General features: G+C 35.2%; 1 protein-coding gene across 12 annotated transcripts in view; it reads right to left on the reverse strand.

The window, feature by feature from the left end:
* LOC126864106 (hemicentin-1) overlaps positions 1–23,285 on the reverse strand; it is a 434,856-nt gene that overhangs the window by 50,030 nt on the left and 361,541 nt on the right. For 10 of the 12 annotated variants that reach the window (XM_050615075.1, XM_050615073.1, XM_050615070.1 and 7 more), the window contains 8 exons: positions 21,790–21,968; positions 15,022–15,366; positions 14,407–14,673; positions 12,118–12,474; positions 11,526–11,786; positions 10,056–10,313; positions 7,313–7,330; positions 5,720–5,860 (listed from right to left, as the gene is read on the reverse strand). In XM_050615075.1, the coding sequence (XP_050471032.1) occupies positions 5,720–5,860; positions 7,313–7,330; positions 10,056–10,313; positions 11,526–11,786; positions 12,118–12,474; positions 14,407–14,673; positions 15,022–15,366; positions 21,790–21,968 (1,826 nt within the window). The remainder of the gene's footprint in view (positions 1–5,719; positions 5,861–7,312; positions 7,331–10,055; positions 10,314–11,525; positions 11,787–12,117; positions 12,475–14,406; positions 14,674–15,021; positions 15,367–21,789; positions 21,969–23,285) is intronic. The other 2 variants (XM_050615076.1, XM_050615071.1) reach the window with 1 other exon arrangement.

Below are 23,285 nucleotides of genomic sequence, written 5' to 3' on the forward strand. Positions count from 1 at the left end.
TAATTACAAGCTATGCAAATATAACATACGTAATACATATATTCATAAAATGTGTCTATCGGAATACTTTCGTGAGCTTGTGTATGCGTTGTGTTCGTGCAGTGTGCCGAATATTCTCCTGAATTATTAGCGTAGCGTTGCGCGTGCAGCCATTTCATAAAGCGAAAAATACATTTTCTTGCCGGTGGAAAGCGGAAGCGCACGTCCCGGCAATATCGCGGCCCTACCGAGGCGAGCATCAAGCGGCCGGAAATTAGGCTAACCTCTCGAAATAACAGGGATCGCTGTTATGCAACGGAAAGACAGCCAAGCCAGCGATTGCGAAACGCATATAACAACAACGAGAATAAGAAAGAAGAGCGATAAGAAAAGAAAAAGGAAGGAGAAAACAGTGAAGAGATAACGTAAGAGAAATTGAAACGGAAGATAGAAAAGAGAAGCGAGAAGTGTTAGGATGCTCTGCGTTTTCGTACTTACTGTTCACGTTCCTCCAGCTCGACCACCCGATTACTGTCTGTGTTTTGTTTAGCAAGTCCAAATTAAAAAAGTAGAGCAGAAAACGAATCAGTTTTTCTGTGTTAGTGAGATACTACCGAAGAACGAGACCCGTGCTGCGCCAACCGGAAATGATGCTTCGTGAGCGCCACCCTGTTTAATCAGAGACGTTCTTTCCGGTTCGAAGTTTACGACGCCGTGAATTTAATTAACGGCGGCTAACTTCCCGAAGAAGAAGATCGCGTTCGAACAGTCCCGAACGCTATTTCATGACCAGAGATTCTTGGCGAATGATTTTTTTTTTCTTTTTTTGTTTTTTGGTTGTTGTTCTTTGACCAGTGCAACTTCTAGGACATTTCCATCGGAGAATTTACCATCCATTTCGTTCGTTGTTGCGTGGCGAATTTTATTTGAGGTAGAATGGCGAGATCGAGTTAGATTGGCGAACTTTCAAAATTGGGATATTGGTAATTTCGTTGGTCGAGTTAAGAAAAATTTGCTTTAATGAGATTAGTAATTGTATGTTGGAATTTGGGGTTTTTGGTTGTATGCTGCGACTAATAGAAATTACATCCAGGAAATGATTTCTTCGCCGGACAAATGGTACACATTAGCAATGATAGCGAAATGGGTGTACTAATTCATGACGTAATATCGGGATATAATTCCCATTGGACATAGCTTACATTTGAAAGCCTCAAATTGTATCAATTATGCGAATCCGACGAAAGATTAAACTCGCTAAAATAATTCAGGGCTTTTCCGAAATTCATGGGTTTAAGCAAATGTTAAAGAAGATTTAAAGACACTGTACTTTAATTGTTTTTGCCACTTATTGAATAGTTTTACGGCCGTTTCTCGGAGTAATCTTCCATCTTTCTAGGCAAAATAAATTCTTTCGAATAATTTTTAAACAATGATGTGAAATATTCAGTTTCTCGTCATTAAAAAACTTTTCTTCTAACAATTAGAGTCAAATATAGAAAAGTTATATTATATTTATTAATTGAGCTGTTTGTACAAAATTCGACAATTTTTGTTTTATTGGCTTTTTATCAATAGGTAAAATCCAATTCGATTGCTTCGTTAAAAGATTAACATCCAATTACAATCAATGTTCATTGATAGTCAGTATTTTATCATTTAGCAGTGATTCGTAATAAATAATCCTCTTTCAATCTCACCAAATATGCGATAAAGAAGAACGACTGTTGCAAAATGTTGCACATTTTAAAATAACACTTTAATGGTGTAATGGAAGAAACGATTTTTCGATTTTCAGCATTTGTATTACTATTTTGTTTTCTTTCGTCCATAGAAAATATCTATCTGATTTTATGAACAACGACAGCCAATCCCAGTGATCGCGTATCGAATATAAGATGTATCATTGCATTTTAACGAAATATTATAACGTTGTTTCATCGTATAACGATAGATAATTATTATAAGACAATTTGATGGATCGCGACTATCAAAATGAAACTCGCAACGTGCATATTATTCAAAGCATTCTTCTCGTTGACGCATAAAAATTCAGCTGATTAAAATTCCCAGTAATTCGTTCGTTTTAATCGTCCAGCAAAATGAATATCCTTTTTTTCGAAAATATGATAATAAGATTGTAATAAATATGAGACGATGTGATAAATTATTCGTTTCAATATTTTTTATCGATGACATCGTTGACCGAATATATTTTTTGAAAAGCCATATATTTAAGAGAAAAATTTTGCTGTCTCTAAAGATGGTTCGTTCCATATTACACCTTCGTATTAATTAAATTTCTATACTCTTTCCATATATAAACAATACACATAATTAAGCGTATCTTGTGTGTAAGATTGGTTAAAATCAATTTACGTTAAAATTAGTTGGACGAACGAAAAGGATGTAAAAATTATCCACGAAGCAGTTGGTGAAACGCGATGTTTCTTCTTTCGTTAGAATGGCGCAGCACGAGTTCGTACACTTAATAATTTGTATACATGTATGTACTTGTCTTTGCATCCAAATGGGAAATTCGCATTGTCCATCTACCTTATATGATTACGTAACATAATAGACATGCTTTGTTTTCTGTAACTAGCATGAACTATGCGATAATAACAACGCAAAATAATGTATGCAGTGCATGATTTATGCAGGTCTAGTTGCGGTCATTCAATCGTACGAACATTAGTCCAAATCATATACCGTACTCAATAATAATTGTACAATAGAGAAAAGTGAAATTTCATCATTTGGAGCAGCAGATAATATTCGATTTTATATTACTGTATTGTCATCATATTGTAGAACTTGTTTCACTAAAAATCAATTACATATAGAAATATGTATATATATAATTATGACTGTAATTAGGTAAATCTAATTTACAGAATTTTAATAACAAAATTTCGTACATTTTGTGTAATTGGCGTCTTCTTGAGTTTCGAAAATTCTAGTATTCGTGTAATATTAATCGATTGAATATCTGCAACTAGGTCGGATGGATAGTAATGTAACTTTATACAGGTGAACAACGTCTCGACGTATCGTAAAAAAATACTCTCGACGAGCAAACAGAGTCTTGAATTTTTTGGGCCTAGGCCTTACACGACAACGCCACAACTTCAATTATACAAAATACAGAAGCTAAGAGAACAGAGAAAAAGATAATTTTCTGCTCGATCATCCTTTTTAGATCGGTCGGGCATCCTTACGTTATCTCCTGTTCTTTGCTTCTTTTCTTTCTTTTATTTTCAAACTCAACTCAAGCAAAACATGCAAACTTAGCACGTAGGATTAACTTTGTCAACTCCTGAGAGAAAATTCATACCGTGAAAAAAAGTCGTTGAGTGGTTTCGAAACAATGAAAACACAAGCATCGCGTTTTTAGCGTTCGAGCGTTGCCGATTCCCGATATATCGTGTATATCGTTGTGTGACGAACGCGATGCGTCGATCGTTATGAGCCTCCGTTGCTCTCTTTCCATTTTACTCTGGTTAGATTGAACAACGTTGTAAACAGCACGAGTAAAGCGAGCGAATGGATATCAGCGAAACGAGATCTCGTTGCACAAAGAGTAACGTATGGTCTGTTATGCGTACAGTGATTCACGAAAGTACGAGCATGGATTAGCTTTTCTTCTGAAATTCGTGGAAATTCGTGAAAAGTACCATTAATTACTTTTCTTTGTAAAATGTGATTTTTCAATATAAAATTTAAATGCGTCATAAGCAACGATTGAAAATTGCTACGATATTGATTTCGGTTTCTAAGACAGTCGCGTAGAATCTTCGTTTTAAATAATTCGTTATTTAATAATATTATCATGAAATAATAATTCGCACATTCGAAAATACAACGAAAATATATGATATAGTAGCCGACTGCAAAATTGTTGACGAATGTGTGTTTTCGACCGTATTTCGACGGTATTAAACGACGGTCATTTTCTACGAAACTGAACGTGTTTGGGAACCATAACGGATTCGCGGGTTTTAACATTGCGTGCCGTATCTAGCGTTTTTCTGCTCGACACGGCGTCGGATCTAGCGTTTTTGCTTTCGGTTCCGTCGCGCAGCGAACCCCGTCTCGCTTACTGCTCGTTTCGCCGGTGTTCGGCAACTTTCATGTCGTCACTCGCTCGACAGCCTTCCCATCGTTAACAACACCGAGATCGTAATCGCGCAAGCTGTAAACTACCGAAAAACGTCTTGTAAGCGCATAGTCGGCACAAGCTTTCCCGTTAATCGTCATTCTAGTTGGATTATCAAGATTTCGCGACACGATTCAAATGTATATAGAGTCATACAGCGAGTTAAAACTATTAAATAAAAAAAAAAAAAAAAAAGGAAAAGATATCTAGAAAAATTCAAAGTCAAAATCCACGAGGACGTCACACCATCAACGAGTTGACCGAAATTTTTGACGCATTTTTTTTCGCGAGAAACGACCCTTATTTTCGGCTTCAGCTACTTCAAAAGGCTGCAGAAGGTGTCGTTCTAACCGAATACTTTGCAGTCTGGATACCATACTAAAGCCAACGATACAAAGGTCTTTTTAATATCTACTTGTTATTTAGAAAAATATACGCGCGTAACGTTCCGATTACGACCGTGTTACGGTAATTTTTTCTATTTTCACATCAGGAGATTATAAGCAGCAATAATCGATTGCTTCTAATTGCAGATTTACACAGAATGTAACAGGAAAATTTAATCACTGTGACAATGATTCTGGTGATCACTGTATGCATACAGAGAACCGAATCGTGTTGGAAGAAAATTACCGCAACCTGTTATTATCGTTTCCTGCTTTTCTTCCTTTTCTCCAGTTTTTCTTTTTACTTTTTATCCCTATCCCGATAATAACTGTTCTAGAGACGTATGAATTGCACCCCTCGCGAGATGCCACGACGACAAATATGCATTACGTGCTCGCAGTTTTTCAATCCTGACAATGGAACAACGCTACCATGCCAGCGTTAATTACCAACGATTCGATGGTCATTATGAAATTGCATTGTTACCAGTAGCTTCGTAAATTCCCAGCGACGACGTGTACGACTAATTTCGTCGGAACATGTAACGGATAGGTTGTAAAATTGATCCGATAAGTTTGAATTTCGCGAATTATGTATATTATGCAAATTTCCGATGTTTTAGTAAATTTCGTTTATTATGGAAATTCTGTGGGAACAACGGTACGATATTTGTCTCAAAACATTGTCGCTGATGCAACTGCCAGATGATTTAAATAATGCTTATTTGTCGTAGAACAATCTGCAATGTAAATTATGTCATCATGTTTCAGGTGTGTGCTTGTGTTTATGTGTGCGTGCGTGTTTGTGTGTGTGAAGTGTTCGCCTATCGTGATGATCGCTTGATTTTGAAATGGATTTCTTCGAGATTTTATTGTTCAAATTTTAGGATAAGTTTCAACGGTTAATTTTATCCTGATATTATCACAAAGAATAACTAAATTAAAAGACTTGAAAATTTACCAATTTTAGTTATTAAATATTAATTAAGGAATCTCGATTCGACTAATTGCAAGTGTCGTAAATTTCTTTCAACAGCTATATTAATTTTGTATGACGTATATCTAATTTTTGAACGAGTTTTGTAACATTGTTAGAATCTCGAAGAAAGTCCATTCGATGGCCTACGTCATGCGAATCGTTGTGAACAACAAATCACAATGACAATCACATGGTTAGAAAGAAAGGGCAACTTACATTTCATCTGATTTCGTTTGCGTCGGCAAACGATGAAGATCACCACGCAAATGATGATTATCACAAGTATAAGGACAACTGCGGCAACGATGACTATCAGAAGAAGATTTCCTTCCAGTTGATGCCACCACGGTATATGACCTGAAAATGCGGATCGATTTATCGAAATTAATATTTCGTAGCTCGTGGTTATTCTTGAAATACTTAGAGAACAAAATAAGAAACTTTTTTTTATAACTTTTGACAAAAGTTTTCCTTCCAGAAAACATTGAGATTTTTAAATGGCAGTAGAAAGAACCTACTAGTAGCATCTATACTATAACGATTCTTCAAATGAAAAGATTCATATCGGGGCTTATAAATATTTGGAAGAGCAATTTTGAAACTCTGTGATTGAAAATACTAAAAATATCTATCAGAAGTAAAAGCTCTTGAAAGCAATTGAAAGTCTTTTAAAGATTATTATTTAAAAAAACAAACAAAATAAAAAGAAAATAATTTTCAGAAATCTTATTAAATTTTTAAATATCTACATTTCTAAAATTTTCATATTTTCAACTTCCTTAAAACTGGGAGGATCGACAATTTTTCTGCAGATCTTTTAAAAATTTTTCTGTGGGAATACGAGCAACGAGATTTCACGGTAGGCACCGTTTCCTGATTACGAAATAAAACAGTTGGCAGAACGGTTGCAATTCAAATTTCGGCGACAGCTGTGAAATATTATAAATACAGAAAGTAAGACGACCCGTCTCAAGAGAAGCTTTTCATATTTCTGCTTATATTTAATCCATTCCCTTGCTCTATAATATTTTACCAGAAGCTACCTTTATTACGAGAGTTTATGTGCTTATATAGGGTGCTCCATTTTAATCAAATAAACCCGATGAAATATTTTTAGGGCTAAGCAACGCATAAAATTTCTTTTTCTGCCTTGAGGAGAAAACAACATAATCTCGATCGTTTCTTATTCAGCTGATTATTTTCAAATTACATTTAATCTCTTTCTCGACACTTATCGTAACAAAAATGTGTTTAAAAAGTACTCCACGCGAAGAAATTGTCTCGTTAATAAATTAAGGAACAATACCGTTTTACAGCACAGGATTATATAGTTAATAAAACCGTTGAATAGAGAAAGAGATTAATACAGTAATTTCTAAGATCTTTTCACTAATTTAGGACAAAATTATTCTTTGTATGGTTTCGTCAATTTGAATTATTTTAGCCTTTCGTTATTTGAAACTTTGTTACAGTTATGGCAAATATACATACAGGAATGGAATATAATCGCGGCAAACGTGTTAAGCATCTTTGAGGAGTCCATACCGACTGTGTGTGTGTGTGTACGTGTGTGAAGAACGAACAGAAATGCTCAAAAAGAACAAACGCGTTGAGAATATTTCTTCCTGTTTTGTTACATTATTGCGAAATTCTTTTCTGCTCGTCTCTTTCTTGAGATCATTCCTGCATACATAACTTGTGACAATATAAAAGAAAAATTATATAAAAAAGAAATTAGCATTAATACAGTCTAATATTTAATGTTTTGAAACGTAATATATTTAATACAACAATTATGGTAGAACTTACTTCGATGTCCATGGTGAGCTAAGAAGAAACGAGAATGTACAATATTTCTTATTTATTTACTAATCATTCGTTGAAGGAAATATTATTAAATATTACCATAACTAAACATCGATATTGCGCAGAATATATGTATAGTTTTAATACTATTCATGGTTTTAAGTCAACGCTAGGTAATTTAGATCTTTGAGCTACTTTCTGTTAAGGGAGCCACATGTACCTCTTCGATATGCTAAATTACGAGCTACAACGAAGCTATTTCTATGAAAATTTTAACAACTATTCCGAAAAATGTTTATCGTAGATTTATTTAATCGCTTGGATATTCATATCCTCCAGGGTGATGTTGCATTTTCCTTCGAAGGAATGATAACAGTTTAAAAGTCGAAGAGTAAATGTCCCACTGGAAGAATTCCAAATTATTTTCCTACAAATACGAAGATTCTTATAAATACTGTTTGCATTGATTAAAATACTAATTACGAAAGAAATCGTTATATATTTTGCATTATATTTACCACGTTGTTTTTCCTAATCTGAGAACAGAAACATAATGTAAAGATCGAAATAAAGGAGGATTGGATTGAAACGAAACAGAAATTACGATGAACAAGATTTCTAATTTCTTGATTTATTTAAAGAACTTTTGAACTTACTCGTAATTTACTTTTAATCACATAACGATTACTTTAGTTATAGATCACTCGATATATTTCCATAAACTGATCCTTCCCTGCTGAAATTAAGTTATGCTACGTTAATATTTGAAAGAATTGAAATCAATTAACTTGAAATTCATCTATCTTTATTAACATTTAATTTCATAACTGCAGAAATATCTTGTTATGTAATGACCCTGTTAGATAGATCAATCTCGATTTACTTAGTTGGAAACTTCGAATTCGGGAGGCAACATAAATGAGTTCGTATCACGGAAAATGCTCGTTTAAATCTAGCCGCGCTTTCTCGAATCTCCGTCGTTTGTTGCTAAAAAAAAAAGACATTGAAAATTCGTGTCTACGATAATAAAATTAACATAACATTTAATAAAAGTATAATTTCCGTTTTTAATCGCGATCCTCGTCCAATTTTGTTTTTACATGCCATCTACATACTGTTAACAACACTTTTTCTCTGTTCAAAAGAAGCGCTACGGATTTCAGGTACGCCATCCACGCGAAAAATAATTACCATCGTTTTGACGTTTTTAAATAAACGAGAAAAATATATGAGGAATGCAAATTAAAAGAACAAATCCGATTTAACTTGGAATAAATCAAACTTTTGAATTTACCAAGTATTCAAGGGAATCTAATTCAGAATCTAATTTACGAACTTTCATTCGAATGTTCGCGTTGGAACCCCAGACATGGAAAAATGTGTCTCGCCTCGGGTTCGTTAAATCTTGCTGGTGGATCACGAAGTATAGCCAGAAATAAAAATATGCTTAATTGCAAGTACTTTGACCGCACAAATAGCTTCGTTCAAAATTATTCTACGTGAAAAGCGGCAGTTTATCCGGAATTTATTTAACTCTTAATGGAATTTACCTCGGACTGAAATTTTACACTATGTAAATTTTATTTCAACGTTACTGACCCGTAAGATATTTCTTGCAACTATCGTAAAAGAATAATTTCGTCTAATCTCGAATTGCTTCCTTTTTATCGCCTATTATCCATTCGTTTCTTAGCTTCAGCGTAATATTAATATAAGGTTCCATCCACAAAAGATCCGAGCAAACATGTAAAGCATCTCTTTATGAATATTTAGTGACACTGACAAGAAAGTAATTTCGTTTTTGTAACTTTCCAATATACGTGTACCTTTAGAATATGAAAACACTATAAGCTGATCAAAGGATCGTTCAAAATTTATCTACACATGCGTACTATCTCAAATAACTTTTTCGATCGAAAGTTTCATTCGTATAAACCGTTAATATAATTTAGTAAAAAATTTCATTATCCGTGAATAATTTATGAGAAATATGAAAGAAATTTATGAGAAAATCAAGTATAACATTGATGGTGAGGATTAGAAATCAAGAATAACACAAGTTTTATATTATAACGTATTTAAATGCAGAGGTAAATAAATGAAGTACTTGCTGGTATTCTGCTGTATTTCTAAGTGGTCAAGAGATGTTTCTAGACTTTCTTAATCTCTCACGCTTTCAGATCCTCGGTCTCGGGAATTTTTCTTTACACGTGAATTACAACCACACAATATAATGTAAGAGCCACGATGAGAATGTTGATATCGCGAGAGGAAAAATAACTCTGGCAAAGGAATCCGTTCTCCGTAAAAATTCGCAGCAGTTTCGGCTGGAATCTCGTTCCTAATTAAATTGCCAAGTTTTCAAAACCGAGCATCATCATCGTCTACCACATCTTCGTCATTAAAATTCTGTTATTTCAATTAAACGTGACCATTAAAAACCGTTCGTAAGTAATTGAGGTGCAAAAAAGAAAAAAAAAAAGAAAAATAGGTACAAAAAATATTTTAAAACCAACCTGCATGGCAAACCATTCTGCATAATAATAAATGAGTATAATATCAAACAATGTCATAAATATATGTCTGAGCTAAGGATCCGTTCGCCACATTAAACATAAGGTATTTAATTTATCCATAAGTTAGATTTCATTTTCTTTAATCCCTAGCACTTTTATCTCTATAATTTTACTAATTTATAGAAACACAAGTAATCATCAAGTACAACAGGAAGCAAATCAGAACGTACCTGGTACATCGCGGTCGCAAGGATTGGAATGGCCGATAGAGTTGTTAGCAACGCAAACGTACGTCCGGAAATTGGTTACCGACGCATCGAGGCGGATGTAGCTTTTCCCATTGCGCATCTCGGCGTTCTGCTCTAGCGTGTCATTGTCACTCTTCAACGACCAAACGAAATCAGTCTCTTTCGGATTGGCCGTCGCTGAGCACACGACGTAATCCTCCCCGTCTATTCGTTCCCTTTCCACGTGACATTCTGGCTTAACTACAAAGGAAGAAAATCACATTAACTTACTTTGGTTTTGCACGAATACGTCTGTGTCACTTGGACACGCGTCTTACTTGCTCCTTAAATCATTGTCTTGCGCTGCTTTGTTGAGATAGAACATATAGATAATGATGTAACAGCTACATCTATCAGAGACCGCTAGAACGAGTAATTTATGATTCTTCATAGGGATATGATAGATTTATTAACGTGATTTTAAGAATTAGAAGATGGAATTATCAGAGAATGTGTGGTACATTGGTTCTGACGTCACTGAAACCTTTTGGTTTCGATGCTTCTTTTCGTATCTTGGAAGAAAGTATGAATTTTTTAACCTCAAGTAATAGCAAGTTACAGCATTTGGTTACTTTCGGAAATATTTGAGATTGGAAATATAAGGCGAGAGGTATGAAACGTAGGAGAAACTGGAAATCGATGAAGGGATGAAACGTGCAATTGCGTGAAATATTTCAAGAACGATTCATCACGTTCTCACCGTTGATCGAAATTACGTTCCTCAAACCAAACGAATTTCGGCCGAATTCCTATCATTCTTCGGTTTATCGAACGTGAAACAGTCTTAAACAATTTAATCGATCTTTGTAATGCGAACGTGAGGAGTTTATTTGCTCTGATATTCCAAAACATGTTTCTTATTATACGTAACGTAATCAAAAATATTCAGGGGAACATTAGTATTCACGATAATGGCAAAAGTACTATTTTACTGTTATTTTGAAAATACAATTCTTTTCTTAAATTAATTTAAGTAAAACTTTATCCTCCTCCATGTATCTTTCTTTTTTCGTTATAAATTTAAGGAAGACACTAGTAAAAAGTAATCGTAAAATATAATCGAAGATTTTCTCGGATCGTTTACTCCAATTCTATGAAACACTTTGGCACTTTATTTTTAACAAGGCATTTTCTGCTTACGCATTTAAATTTCATCTCTACGTCTCTTCTACCTTAACGAACACTGGCATCTTTATCTTCTTAACGTAAACGGGAAATATGAAAAAGAAAAGAGAAAAATGAAAAAGAGAAATAGTCGAAGAAACAGAGAGAAAGAGAGAGAAATCGTTCTTTTAGTTCCTGCCATTTCTTTCTTGAAGAATACTCTGCCATGAGAACATAAATCTTTCTCAATATTTGAACGTCACTCGAGATGACTGAGGAACTTGCACGTCGGGATGTTTCTTTACTTACATTGAACATTCATGACCATGGAAATGTTCCGGCTTCCGTGGCGATTCGATGCCTCGCAGTAGTACGTCCCGTTGCTGCGTCTAGGCACCGCCACTTTCAGATCGAGGACACGGCCTTCGATGATAGTGTCTGTGGAACCTTCCCGAAACCAACGAAACGTTGGCTCCGGTTGTGCTCTCGCATTGCAGCTCACCGTTTCCGGTATCGTATCGACCGTCACGTTTATTATCTTCTTTGATATCGTCATATTTTCTGGCGGAACTGTTGCGAAGAAAAAGACGCGTATAAACTTTACGCTGTGTAAAGTGACTGTATTTGTGCATACTGTTCGAATGCAAACACGAATACAGCATTATATTAGTCCACCGAGGAGAATCGTAGCGAAATAATGCGTTAAAAAATATAAATGACAAATATAAAATATGGCATATTAAATAATATACCATAATTGTAATTATTTATAAATATTTAAGCTTTATACCGCGCGACGTTAAAAAAATGAATAGTCTATAAATATCGAAAAGTACGCGAGGATAACATTTTCAGTATTCGAGAAGTTAAGTTAACTTCGCTGAAAATCAAATAAACTCACATTCCACATGGAAGTGCGTGCTACTTTTCACTCCAGCACCAATACTGTTGCTGCTGCTCTCGCAGGTGAATCTGACGTTGTCTTCGACGCGATCGAGTTGGCCACTCGGCCAGGCAGTTAGATTCCACACCAGGGTCGATTGAATGCTTTCGAAGTCATTCGTTCGCGGATCAGGCGGATGATAAACGTTCGACAGGTAGTATCGGTTCGTTTTCGAGAAATCCATCGGCATGCCGTCCTTTAGCCAGGAAATATTGCACATCGGAGCGCACTCTACCCAGCACATGATGCTAACGTTCGGCGAATTGTACACGTAGCCGTGATAAGGGAGCAGCTTCTTGATAAACGTTGGCTCCGCTATTGACAATCAAAGAACAAGTTGAACTGGCCCTCGAAACGGAACGGGCATTGTTACGAATCGAGAATGAGATACGATATCGTTGCGTTACGATAAGCTCGAATCGACGCGGAATATTTTCTAAACTTTATTATACGATACGATTTTGCAGCTGTTTTAAGGTAGTTTTAAATGCAATAGAGTGGCGTGCGAATCAATTTGTTATCGTAGATAATTGAATCTTAGATGAAGTGGAAAATAAAATTTGACAAACATAATTAAATAAATCTTGTAACTGCATAGCATGACAGCGACGAAATTTTTGAACAATTTTTAAATTATTTAAATGTGTAATTATTTCAATTCGTTAAATTAAATAAACGAGCTACGAATTTGTACGTGATTTGTCTGGGAATTTCAAAAATGAGTGGACACATGGAGATGTTGAATTCAAACGTGAATATTCCTCGAGCGATAGTTGTTGCGCCTTCTCCTTTGAAACGCAGTGAAGCGTTATAATATTATTATCGTTTCTCTATTTTTATACGAAATACGAGTCGAATAAAGCCTCTATGACATCGGGGAAATATTATGCAAAAGTTGCTGGCAAACGTAACGTAATGTATGTTGCCGCTTATGCGAATTAAGTATACAAAGAAATGAGAAACAAATAAAAGAAGGAAAAATACAGGAAACAAGACAAGTTTACACAGGTCTCAAGATACGAATCATTAATTTAGATACAGCACGGAAACTGTGGAAACATTTGTGCTCTTTCACGTTACACAAGTTTATCTTTCTGTTGTACAGAAGTAACAAGTAATAAAGCGTTACGTATCATTTACAGCTTAATACATTTTTCAGCATATATACATATAACGAATATTGAAATTTAAAAAATGATATTTTTGTAACCGTTTTAAATATTGCGAGTTTCTTGCATTTTTCTCTTGTTTTATTACACGAAGGTGCTTTTCAAAGTTGTGTTTGTGGTACCAACGTAAGTTTCATACAACGAACTTTTAAACAATTTCATTCAAAAAATAATTTTCCAATTGTTGAGCCATTTTTACGTGTAGAAGCTTCCGAATAAAAAGAATTTCGGTCGACAAATCAAACACTGAACACTAAGAAAGAGGCGGAAAGGAATATCGTAGAACGAGGCAGAATGGTATTTTAAGTAGAAATGGTCGGCCTTATGTCAGGCATGTGCGTGCCGTAAGTAGCGTAAGTATTCTTTTGGAAATACAAATTTTATCAGAATTGCTCGCGAAACAAATTATGATTCATATATATATATATATATATATATATATATATATCGTCGTGTACCTTGTGCTCAGCGTACCATCAGCTATAAATTAATAGAGTGAAAAAATGTTGCAGTTTATAGAAAAGGAAATCATTGATTTCCTTAACATCTCTAGTTACGAATCGACTCAATATTAATTCCAACACACATGTGAAATTGAAAAGTGAATAAAAATAATTATATTCAATTGTCCGAGACACATATTTTTGTTAAACTTTGAAACATTCTAATAGATCCTACATAATCGAATCAAATTTTTAATTTATTTACAAACTTATACGTGTATATGAAATGAAAAATTTCACAAAAAGAATTGTATAAATTTATTAGAAAATTAAACAGATCTCTTTTCTTTCGATATAAAATATATTTTTACAAATTATAAATACCTTGGTAGATTAAACAGAATATCCTATATTTCTGAAATATCGAAGGAAAGAGGGGGAAAAAATACTGTAAAATAGAATTTAGTTTCATTCCCTTATTCCACCACATTTTCCAAATTCTGTAAGATTTAGCGCTTTATATCTCGGTCGGCCGTGCACGAATCTCGAACGCGAAATGAACGTCACGTGAAGGACGGACGACAGATTTATTCGACGAGGGATTAGAAAGTTTTTCGAGTAACTTTACAACTCACCAGACACGTCGATAAACGTGGTAGCCGGGTCGCCGTCGCCGGCTTCGTTGTAAGCCAGACAAGTAAAGTTCGCTTCGGTTTCCAAATTAACCGACTCGATGGTAAGGGTAGCGTTGTTTTCATCCGGAAGTCTATGAAGGCCTCGTAACCATTTGAAGCCAACTACCTTTGGCCGTCCTGGGTCCAGTACGAAGCACGTGATTGTCAATGGTCGTTTCTTTATTACCTGCTGGGGCTCGTACGAGATCGAAGCTGGCCCAGGTTTGTCTATCGACACGGCAAACAAGCAACTCGTTATTTATACCGGAAACTCCGACCAAACTTCATCTTCGTTTTTCTTTGTTATTAGCCAGCCGATCTTTTTGTGTATTTATAAGAAAATTAAAAATGCACCTTATTAGTAATTAGAAAAAAAAAGAATTGAAAAACGTTGACCTAAAACAGCATTTTGTTCTTTCGCCGGGCAAATAAATCTTGGCGGTATAAAAAAGAAAAGAACAAAAAGAAAAAGAAAAACAAATTCTCGCAAACAGGAGTCCCAGTAGTTGGTTCACATGGGGAGCGAACGAGCAAATGGATCGGATCGAGGAATTAAAAATTAAAAGGGGGACTCACAATGGACCATGACAGGTGCACTCGGTGAAAGTGGTCCCCAGCCAGCGTCGTTTCTACCCTCGCAAGAGTAGTTCCCGTGAAAGGAACGTCCCACCGCTTCCAACAGCAGCTTGCTCGGATCGATATCGCAGAAAATTAAAGATTCCTCGGTGGTCGTGGTGGTTGCGCTGCTATTTCTCGTGCAATCCGGAAGTTCTTTCAGCAGGTCCCCGTCCAAGTACCATCGGACGGCGGTCAAGCTTGCTGGATTTCCAGTAACAACCTCGCAGGTCAGCGAGACGTTCTGCCGGTCTGCTTCGTTCACTGGCGTTTCCGGGTCCATTATCACCTTGACCACTGGCTTGTCTGCGAGCAAATGAGAGTCGGAACAGTGAAACGATTGTTTATCATCGACTAGAGTATGTGGAAATACTGGTTGTTTTTTCTTTTTTATAATTTATTTTTAATATTACGATTCTCTCTTTTCAGAAACATTGTATTCGTATTTATTATTACCTGTTTTTCGGAATTTTCTGTTTCTCTTTCACGATACTAGAGTGTATTCGTTCGATTCGTTTTTATTTTGTGCGAGAAATATGGAGGATATAGTAGTAGTAAGTAATATTATTCGAGAGATTACATGGAGAAGTATTCTGGTTTGAAAATATTCTCATCTCATCTTTAGTAGTTATAAAGGTTAATAGAATTTTATGAAGTATGACGAAAACTGATCTTTTTATTATTTAAAGTAAGTTTGTTAGCAGATTAGATTTTGTTACTGTAATTTGACTGTTGTCTTCTTAAGTATAATATTTTAGAGAGAAGGATATGAAAAGGGGCATTATAATGAAATTCATCCACGATGTTTATATCAACCCAAATACTATCCTAACATCTCCTCTCTTCTAAAGTTAATGCTCGAACCGCAGTAAAAACTCCAATAACTTTGGCCAACCCACATAAGTTAACTAATTTAATGTCCTACGGAGAACGTGACTGTCCAGCTGGATCATCCACGTTACAAGTAATACTTCGCTCGAATAAACTTAATCAATATAGGTAAATAAATAAATAAATAACGAAAGAGAGGAAAAAAGAAGATTCATCTGTGAATCTGGTGTGCCGAACGATCACAAAGAGCGAAAAAAAAAAGAAGAAGAGGGAGCCGAAGGCTCATGTATTTTTTACGAGCTCGAGCATCGCATAAAGATTTACGTCCACGGCAAAACTATTCAAAATGAAGTGTATATATTATCCGGCATGGAACATACCAGAGAACGGGCCGTTTATGCTACATCCAGCCGAATAAACAGTAAAACGAGACAACCAGAGTTCAGAGAGCACCTGAAAGGAAACTTTCGTCGACGATCCAATCAGCAGATTGGCTGAAACAATTTTTCTTTTCCTTTTTTTATCTTCTTTCTTACCTTCGGCAAGGTAATCAAGATTTCAGCAAGTTCAAAACAAAAGAATCCGAAGAGAGGCAGCGTAGTCGGTGCTCGAAAGGAACGAAGAGGAGAAGAAGATGGAGCGGAGAAAGGAAAAAGAAAAGCGTAGGAAAGAAAGGAAAGGGGATTCGGCCCCGACGAAACTAATTTTCCGTGTTCGAATTCACGGCCCGTTTCCATGGATTGTTTGTAGAAAATACAACACCCTCGAGCGGTATTAAGACTGCAATTAGAATTTCATTGTATCGCGGCCGAGTTTACGTTAACGTGACGTTAACTTCTTGGAAACGCGGAGTGGCTGACCCAATAACCGGCACCCAGCTGGAGGGTGTGAGAGAGCAGCTTATTTAATCCATGCTGATATATTTACGGCTCCCTCCGCGGCACAACGAATCGTATCGTCTCGGTGATCCGTGGATTTGCTTCAACCTTTTCTCTTTTTTTACTTAACTATCCCGCCTTTGTAGACTATCGCGGCGAGAATATCCGCCTATTTTCTTCTTATTTTATTCAAGGCACTTTTTTAAAACTCAGTTGGTGGAATATCGAATACAAAAACTTGCGTAACCTTAATACAAAAGGGACGCTATTTATTTGCTTGTTTTACGAGACAGACGGAGGTGGAGAAATTGGAATTGGTTTTTTAAAACACGATAGATCTCTGTTTTATTGCTGGTTTAATGTCACGCATGAGAATAAAACGGAGGCAAATCGCGAGTGACAAGGTTAATACATTCCCGCCAGACACATAGAAGAATCTTTCTTTTATAATACAGTACAATTCCTGCACCTTCGACGTAAAATTATTTGAAATAAGTTTCGAATTTGAAGATTTAGAAAGGGTTTGTTGTTATTTCTATACTCAGAGGTAAGATCAGAATAGTTATTTTATTGAATGGATAAATCTATCACACCGATGTGAGCCAAAAAAAACCTTTATTGCACGCGCTTACAAAAACCAGGGATAAAAAACAAAAAAGCATCTTAAGCCTATCGATTAAATCTATCGATTGTAACTAGGATTATCTTCTAGTTACTATTTCTTATAACTAACGCATCTGCATATGGATGGCGAGCACGAACTCACGTTGTCATTTTCAACGGATCTGCTAATTGGTTTCTTGTCATTCGAAAGTTTCTTGTAAGAGAATTAATTAATTCGCATAATTGCGATACTCGTAATTTCATATTATTATGAATAGAAACCAATGTAATTGAAATACCGCGTTACAAAAGATCGTCGCGAACTTAGATTCAGTTAAACTTTTTCAGTTACAATTTTTGTATAACACGAGTTTGTCTATGAATTACTGTGTTCTTTATTCACGTGAAAAATATTGAAGTATTTTTACAACGTGCTCGCTTTCTTTAGACAGAAGTTTACTTGAAAGGAAATTTTCAGTTCCTCTTCAAAAGAATATTTTCCGTCATTTATCTTTTTAAATGCAGGATTAGAAGAAACTATGCAAGTTGCTATATTCAGTTATTCAGTCTCATAGAAAATATACAAATAATAAAAAATTAAATCCCCTTCCATTTAACGCAATCGCTGATACTGACACACACACGTTGCGCCGTCTTAATTACCCAAGATTTAATTATTACACGTTCGGTAATAACCAAAGATGCAATTGTTAGGTTTTTCTTTTCGTACGTTTTATCAAGACGATTTAAAGATACAAACAAAATAGTAAACAATGAGATTGAAACAAACATCGCTAGTCAAGCCATCCAACTTTTGAAACAGTCAATTTCAATAATAACTAACGCGTAAAATTTTTTTCGTCCAACAATTGCCCCCTAAAATTCTTTCGAGCAATTTAATGAAAAAAAAAAAATAGGGAATGAAATGAATATCTTTATTGTTTCTGAGAAAATTTCTTATAATACTTTATTTGGATCGCTTTATATTCACGCTTCAAAGTGAAAGGGTTAAAGTATAATACAAAATGGTAATCGTGTATTTTCCAATACTTCTCTTGTACGTTTTAAATTTATGTTTTGACGTTTTTCCCAAGTTGGTCATATTATATTCAGCCGACAGAAATGTAGAGCTATAAGTATCACAATACATCAATTGCGCTACCACTAGTTTAGATAACTTGAATTATATGAACATTTTCTCGTGTGACTTTTGTCGAAACCGCTTCATCCTGCGGCTTTTAGATATTCCACGGTATCGGAACACTGGTCGAATTCGAAACTCTGCTGGAGCTATTCTATTTCCATGGTTTCTATTCCGAAAGGAAGTTTGCGTCCTGTGTATTTCGCTCCGCAGCTTGATAGATGTTTAAAGTTGTTTAATTTTGTCGCTTTGTTCCTTTTTAATTGGTGTGTAGTTTATTTTTGAGGACAAAAGTATAATTCAGTGATAAAACTTCCAAATAATGTAGTTACACGAAGTTTTCAACTTTCTTGATGGCAATTGTAGGAAAAAGAATGTTCTGTTGCGGCAGGAACAAGTAATCAAATTGAAATTTAATCTTTTGCTTTTTATTTCCTTAATTTTTAACGAATATCAATTATCACTTATATTATTTTTAATCATCAATGAACAATTTTTAAATATTAATACTACGACGTTAAATTTAAACTACGATTAAATTTGTATTATATTAAAAATCTAATATTTTCATTTTAAAGAATTTATTAAATAAATAAATATGAATTATTCTGAAAGACAGATTTTTTTATGACATATTTGCACCTTGCAAAGGCTATAATAATACTTAAATCGTGCCTCCTGGCAATTTGATCAGTTTGATAAATGGAGCTGTCCACGATCTGGCATAAAGGAACCCGAAATTCTAAATGGCACACCGACGATACCTAAATCTTCTGATGGAAATTCGTTTCAAAAATTGTAGGCTGAGGGAGAATCAGCTCGTTTGATTCGGATCGAAATCATTCATTTTAATGGATTAACCTATCTACTTCACGCACACGTTCCTTTTCCACAGCCCTAATATCTGAAATTTCTACCATCCAAGACTTGGTTTAAGTTGATAAATGTAGTTATCCTTGAATATATTCGATTTCAAAATTCAATATGAGAAGCAAAGGTACGAGAATAAACATAAGAGAATTATTGAAAATTACGACGAAAACTATATTTTATTTGCGTAATATTCAAACGCGAGTCTCCGGTTTTGCTTTTAAACGTTGCGTTTTTGCGAAATTATTCAGGAATCCTGATAAATTATCCAGCAAATTAATCGTTTCCTACATTTCTATATTATATGTGCATATTTTCAGCTATAAGAGCGCTACGAAATAACAAAATATAAAGCAACAGTAATAAAAATATACAAGAAAAACGATTTTATCTTTTCCAATGATTTATGAATCGAGCTAATTACAATAACAAAGACAGAATCGATTTGATTCTCATAATGCGGTAGGCCGTAAAAACGCTAACTATCAGATTTCTGTGGAATCCTATTTCAGCAAATATTACGTTCAAAGTTAGCAATTCTATTGCAGACCAGACTAAATCTCGATTGGCTTTCGATAACGAGAATAAAACGATTTGATAAAACTTACGAACGTAAGTGTGCTTCTATTGAATTCTCGGAATTTCGTAATTGTAACGACCGAAGATAGAATCGATCGGTTTTTGATAACGAAATTAGTCATAAAACGATTAACGCCTGTGCCGATTTGACGATTCGATGAACCGTGTAATTGCTGGGCCATCGGCTAATTAAGATACCCGCTTCATTATTCATAGCGTGCACGGTTCGATTTTCATTTATCCGGTTAAATAAGTGACGATAACTACTGGCCTGTCAGTTCCTGCAATTAACTTCATATTTTCAAGTATCTCGCCTGATATTCAAAAACTTTGGCTTTAATCGGTCGACACGTTGTAAAATCGTGGTAATACGTATAGATACGCGACGATAATGTCAAACAAATAGCATTGGGCTGCGTCGCGTTCGACTATCCTTTTTACTCGCGTTGATTTACACTCGACGAATAAATAATTGCCGAACGATTTATCGTTGGTTCGAGTTGGCCGGGCAGCCAGAAGGAAATTAGTCCTTGTAATGAAGATAAGTGCAAAATGCATGGCCATGCCGAGAACGATAAAATGGCCGGACAAATCGATACCAGACCAGGATATTTCTTTCTCTCCACACGTTTCTTTTCTTCGTTATCGTTCACGTATTTTTTTTTTTTTTTTTTTTTTTAGAAAATCGAAAAAATTATTTGGCGACAAATGATCTTTCATTGGATTCGCGGTCGTTGTATTTATTTGCCATACGGTCTGGTAGATCCGGAAGATTTATAGAATAATAGGAATACAAGGTTTACGCGATATTGACAAAACATCTGTTACTTTAAAAACTCGAATATTTCAGTTAATCCTTTTAACGATACGATGTTTCTTAGGCTACATAAAGATTCCTTTTTTTTTATAAATTATTCACAATTTCTTATCTCCTCGCAAAGAAAATAGATAAAGAATTCTCTGAAGATAAACATATTTATCGAAGATATGGTTTATATAAAATTAATCGGATAGTGTACTTTTCAGAAAAATGTAGATTCTGTTGATCTTCCCTGTCTTCTTTGAAACTCTAATTAAGTAAGTTATCGTACGTAATTACGTCAATTATCACGTCAACGGAATTGTGTTGGCGGTTCCGGTATGAAATTATAAAACCTTAATAAACGTTTTTGTGTTTCACGATCGGATAGTGTGGCGTGAAGAAAAAGTTTACAAATAGAAAGCTGGACAGATTATGTTCGGAAATAAAAATGCAGGCATTACGTATGTCCTGGCATTGGTTTTAAGCGGCGTTCCAGAGAATTTATGGACGCATAAATATCGTTTACCGGAATAAAACGCGATAAATTGTCGTAATGTGAAACGGAACGGAACTGTTTCTCCGTGTATCTTTTCTTCCCATCGATGATATCGATTTTATTTTCTCCTGGACCTATCATATTTTTCTCTGGATTATTAAAAACAGATATTTTAATAGGGATTTGATCTTAGGTATGAATATGCATGGAATCTGTGTGGTTAAAAATTTGCAGATCTGGCTGCGCGATGATTCGAAAATTTACTATTAAATGAAAATTTATTAAATTGATATTTTTTAAATAACTTGTCGATAGACATTACCCTTTAGATTTAAGCATTAAATTCAACTAGAATCAAACACGCGATAAACACTTATTAAACGCGATATAGTACCACGCCAGAAAAATTTACTTATAATTCTCAATGAGAATTGGTTGTAAAATTCATGCAAATAAAAAAAAAAAAAAAAAGAAAAACAACGTCGATCATTCAGTGAAAATAGTATTCATTGATTTTCACGATACTTACATAGAACCGAGACCTGTACGATGTCCTCTGACGTTGATGAACCAATGTTATTTTCTAGTACACATTTGTAAGAGCCCATGTCACTGGGGGTCGCATTTTTCACGGTAAGAGCCGTTTGTTCCGTGATACCACCCTCGTAGTGGTCGTCGGTTAGAACCAGTTCCTTATCGTCTCGATACCTGAACAAGTAAATAAAACACGTTCTGTAAAGAAAGATACGTAAAAAGAAGGGAAAGGAAAGTAATTCTTTCTGCGATTGATTTCATATAAAATTTATAGTATTTCTTCTTGCACACTATTTTATATCATCTGCTTATTATTTTCCTCCGTTCTTAAAATCCAAATGAAAAACGAACGATTAAAAAGAACGTTCTCCATTTCTAACGTAAATACAACAATTTTGTTGAAAATTCCATGCGTTTTCCGATAATCGTTGGAACCGAAAACGCAAATAAAACAAAATTAAACATGAAAAAACGAATAAATTCGGAACAAATCTAAATTGGATCCTACAGCGACCAGAAATCAACCAACCGAAACGAGAGTCTCAGCAAATCAGATTTTCAATATTTTCGAAACATTACAACTACAGCAGAACCAGTTTGCAATGTGAAAAACATCACCCACGATGAAACCTGGAATGGTCTGCATTTCGAACGAACGCCAGTTTACAGTTACCGGAAAGTGTTAAACACGTGTTCCCTTTTATCCTATTCCACCGCGTACGCAACAGTTACGCTACGATTTTTTAATATCCAACATGTCAGTACGTTCGCAAGTATTTACACGATGAAAATTTCTCATAAAAATCGCTTTACAATCGTCGCGAAAATAATCCTCTCCCTTTTTGTCTCTTTTTTATCGCACCAGCAATTCGTACGCTGTTAACGAGCAATTTTTACCAGTGAAACTGTATCGTAGCCTGTCTCAATGATGACCGGGTATCCATGATCGATGTCGAGCGTAAAGTAGCCATCGAACAGATGACTCTTAATCAACGCTCGTCGTTCTCTCGTAATTATCGTGTTTTCGGTAGTAATCGCGTTTCATGTATTTTTATTGCGCCACACGGTAGCAATTTCTTACCGGAATATTTCTCTCGTATAGCCGACACCTGGAATTGAAACTCTCTCCCTCCCCTCTTTCTCTCTTTCTCTCTGTCTCTGTCTCGTGAACTCGTGCGCGTGCACACGCGCCATTACATGCATCAGCGTGAAATATGGTTTTTAGGTTGCGCCCACAGAAAAATATAATAAATCATCCCGATAAATTCGCGCCTTTTTATTTTGACGTTTCGAATGCCGCTGTCGAGCCTGCTACGCTGGATACTTTAAATCCTTTCAGTTCCGATACCTTCAGTGTTGCACACTATGCGTTATCGAACACGAGACGCGAAGCTCGAGTTTCTAAATATTTGATAGTCTGTGGAATTTTAGCGTATGTATATACGCCAGTAGCTGTTTTCCAGAAGAATCAATATGATTGCTTTTTATACA

This window comes from Bombus huntii, chromosome 3 (genome assembly GCF_024542735.1).
Source record: "Bombus huntii isolate Logan2020A chromosome 3, iyBomHunt1.1, whole genome shotgun sequence".
NCBI classification, from domain to species: domain Eukaryota; kingdom Metazoa; phylum Arthropoda; class Insecta; order Hymenoptera; family Apidae; genus Bombus; species Bombus huntii.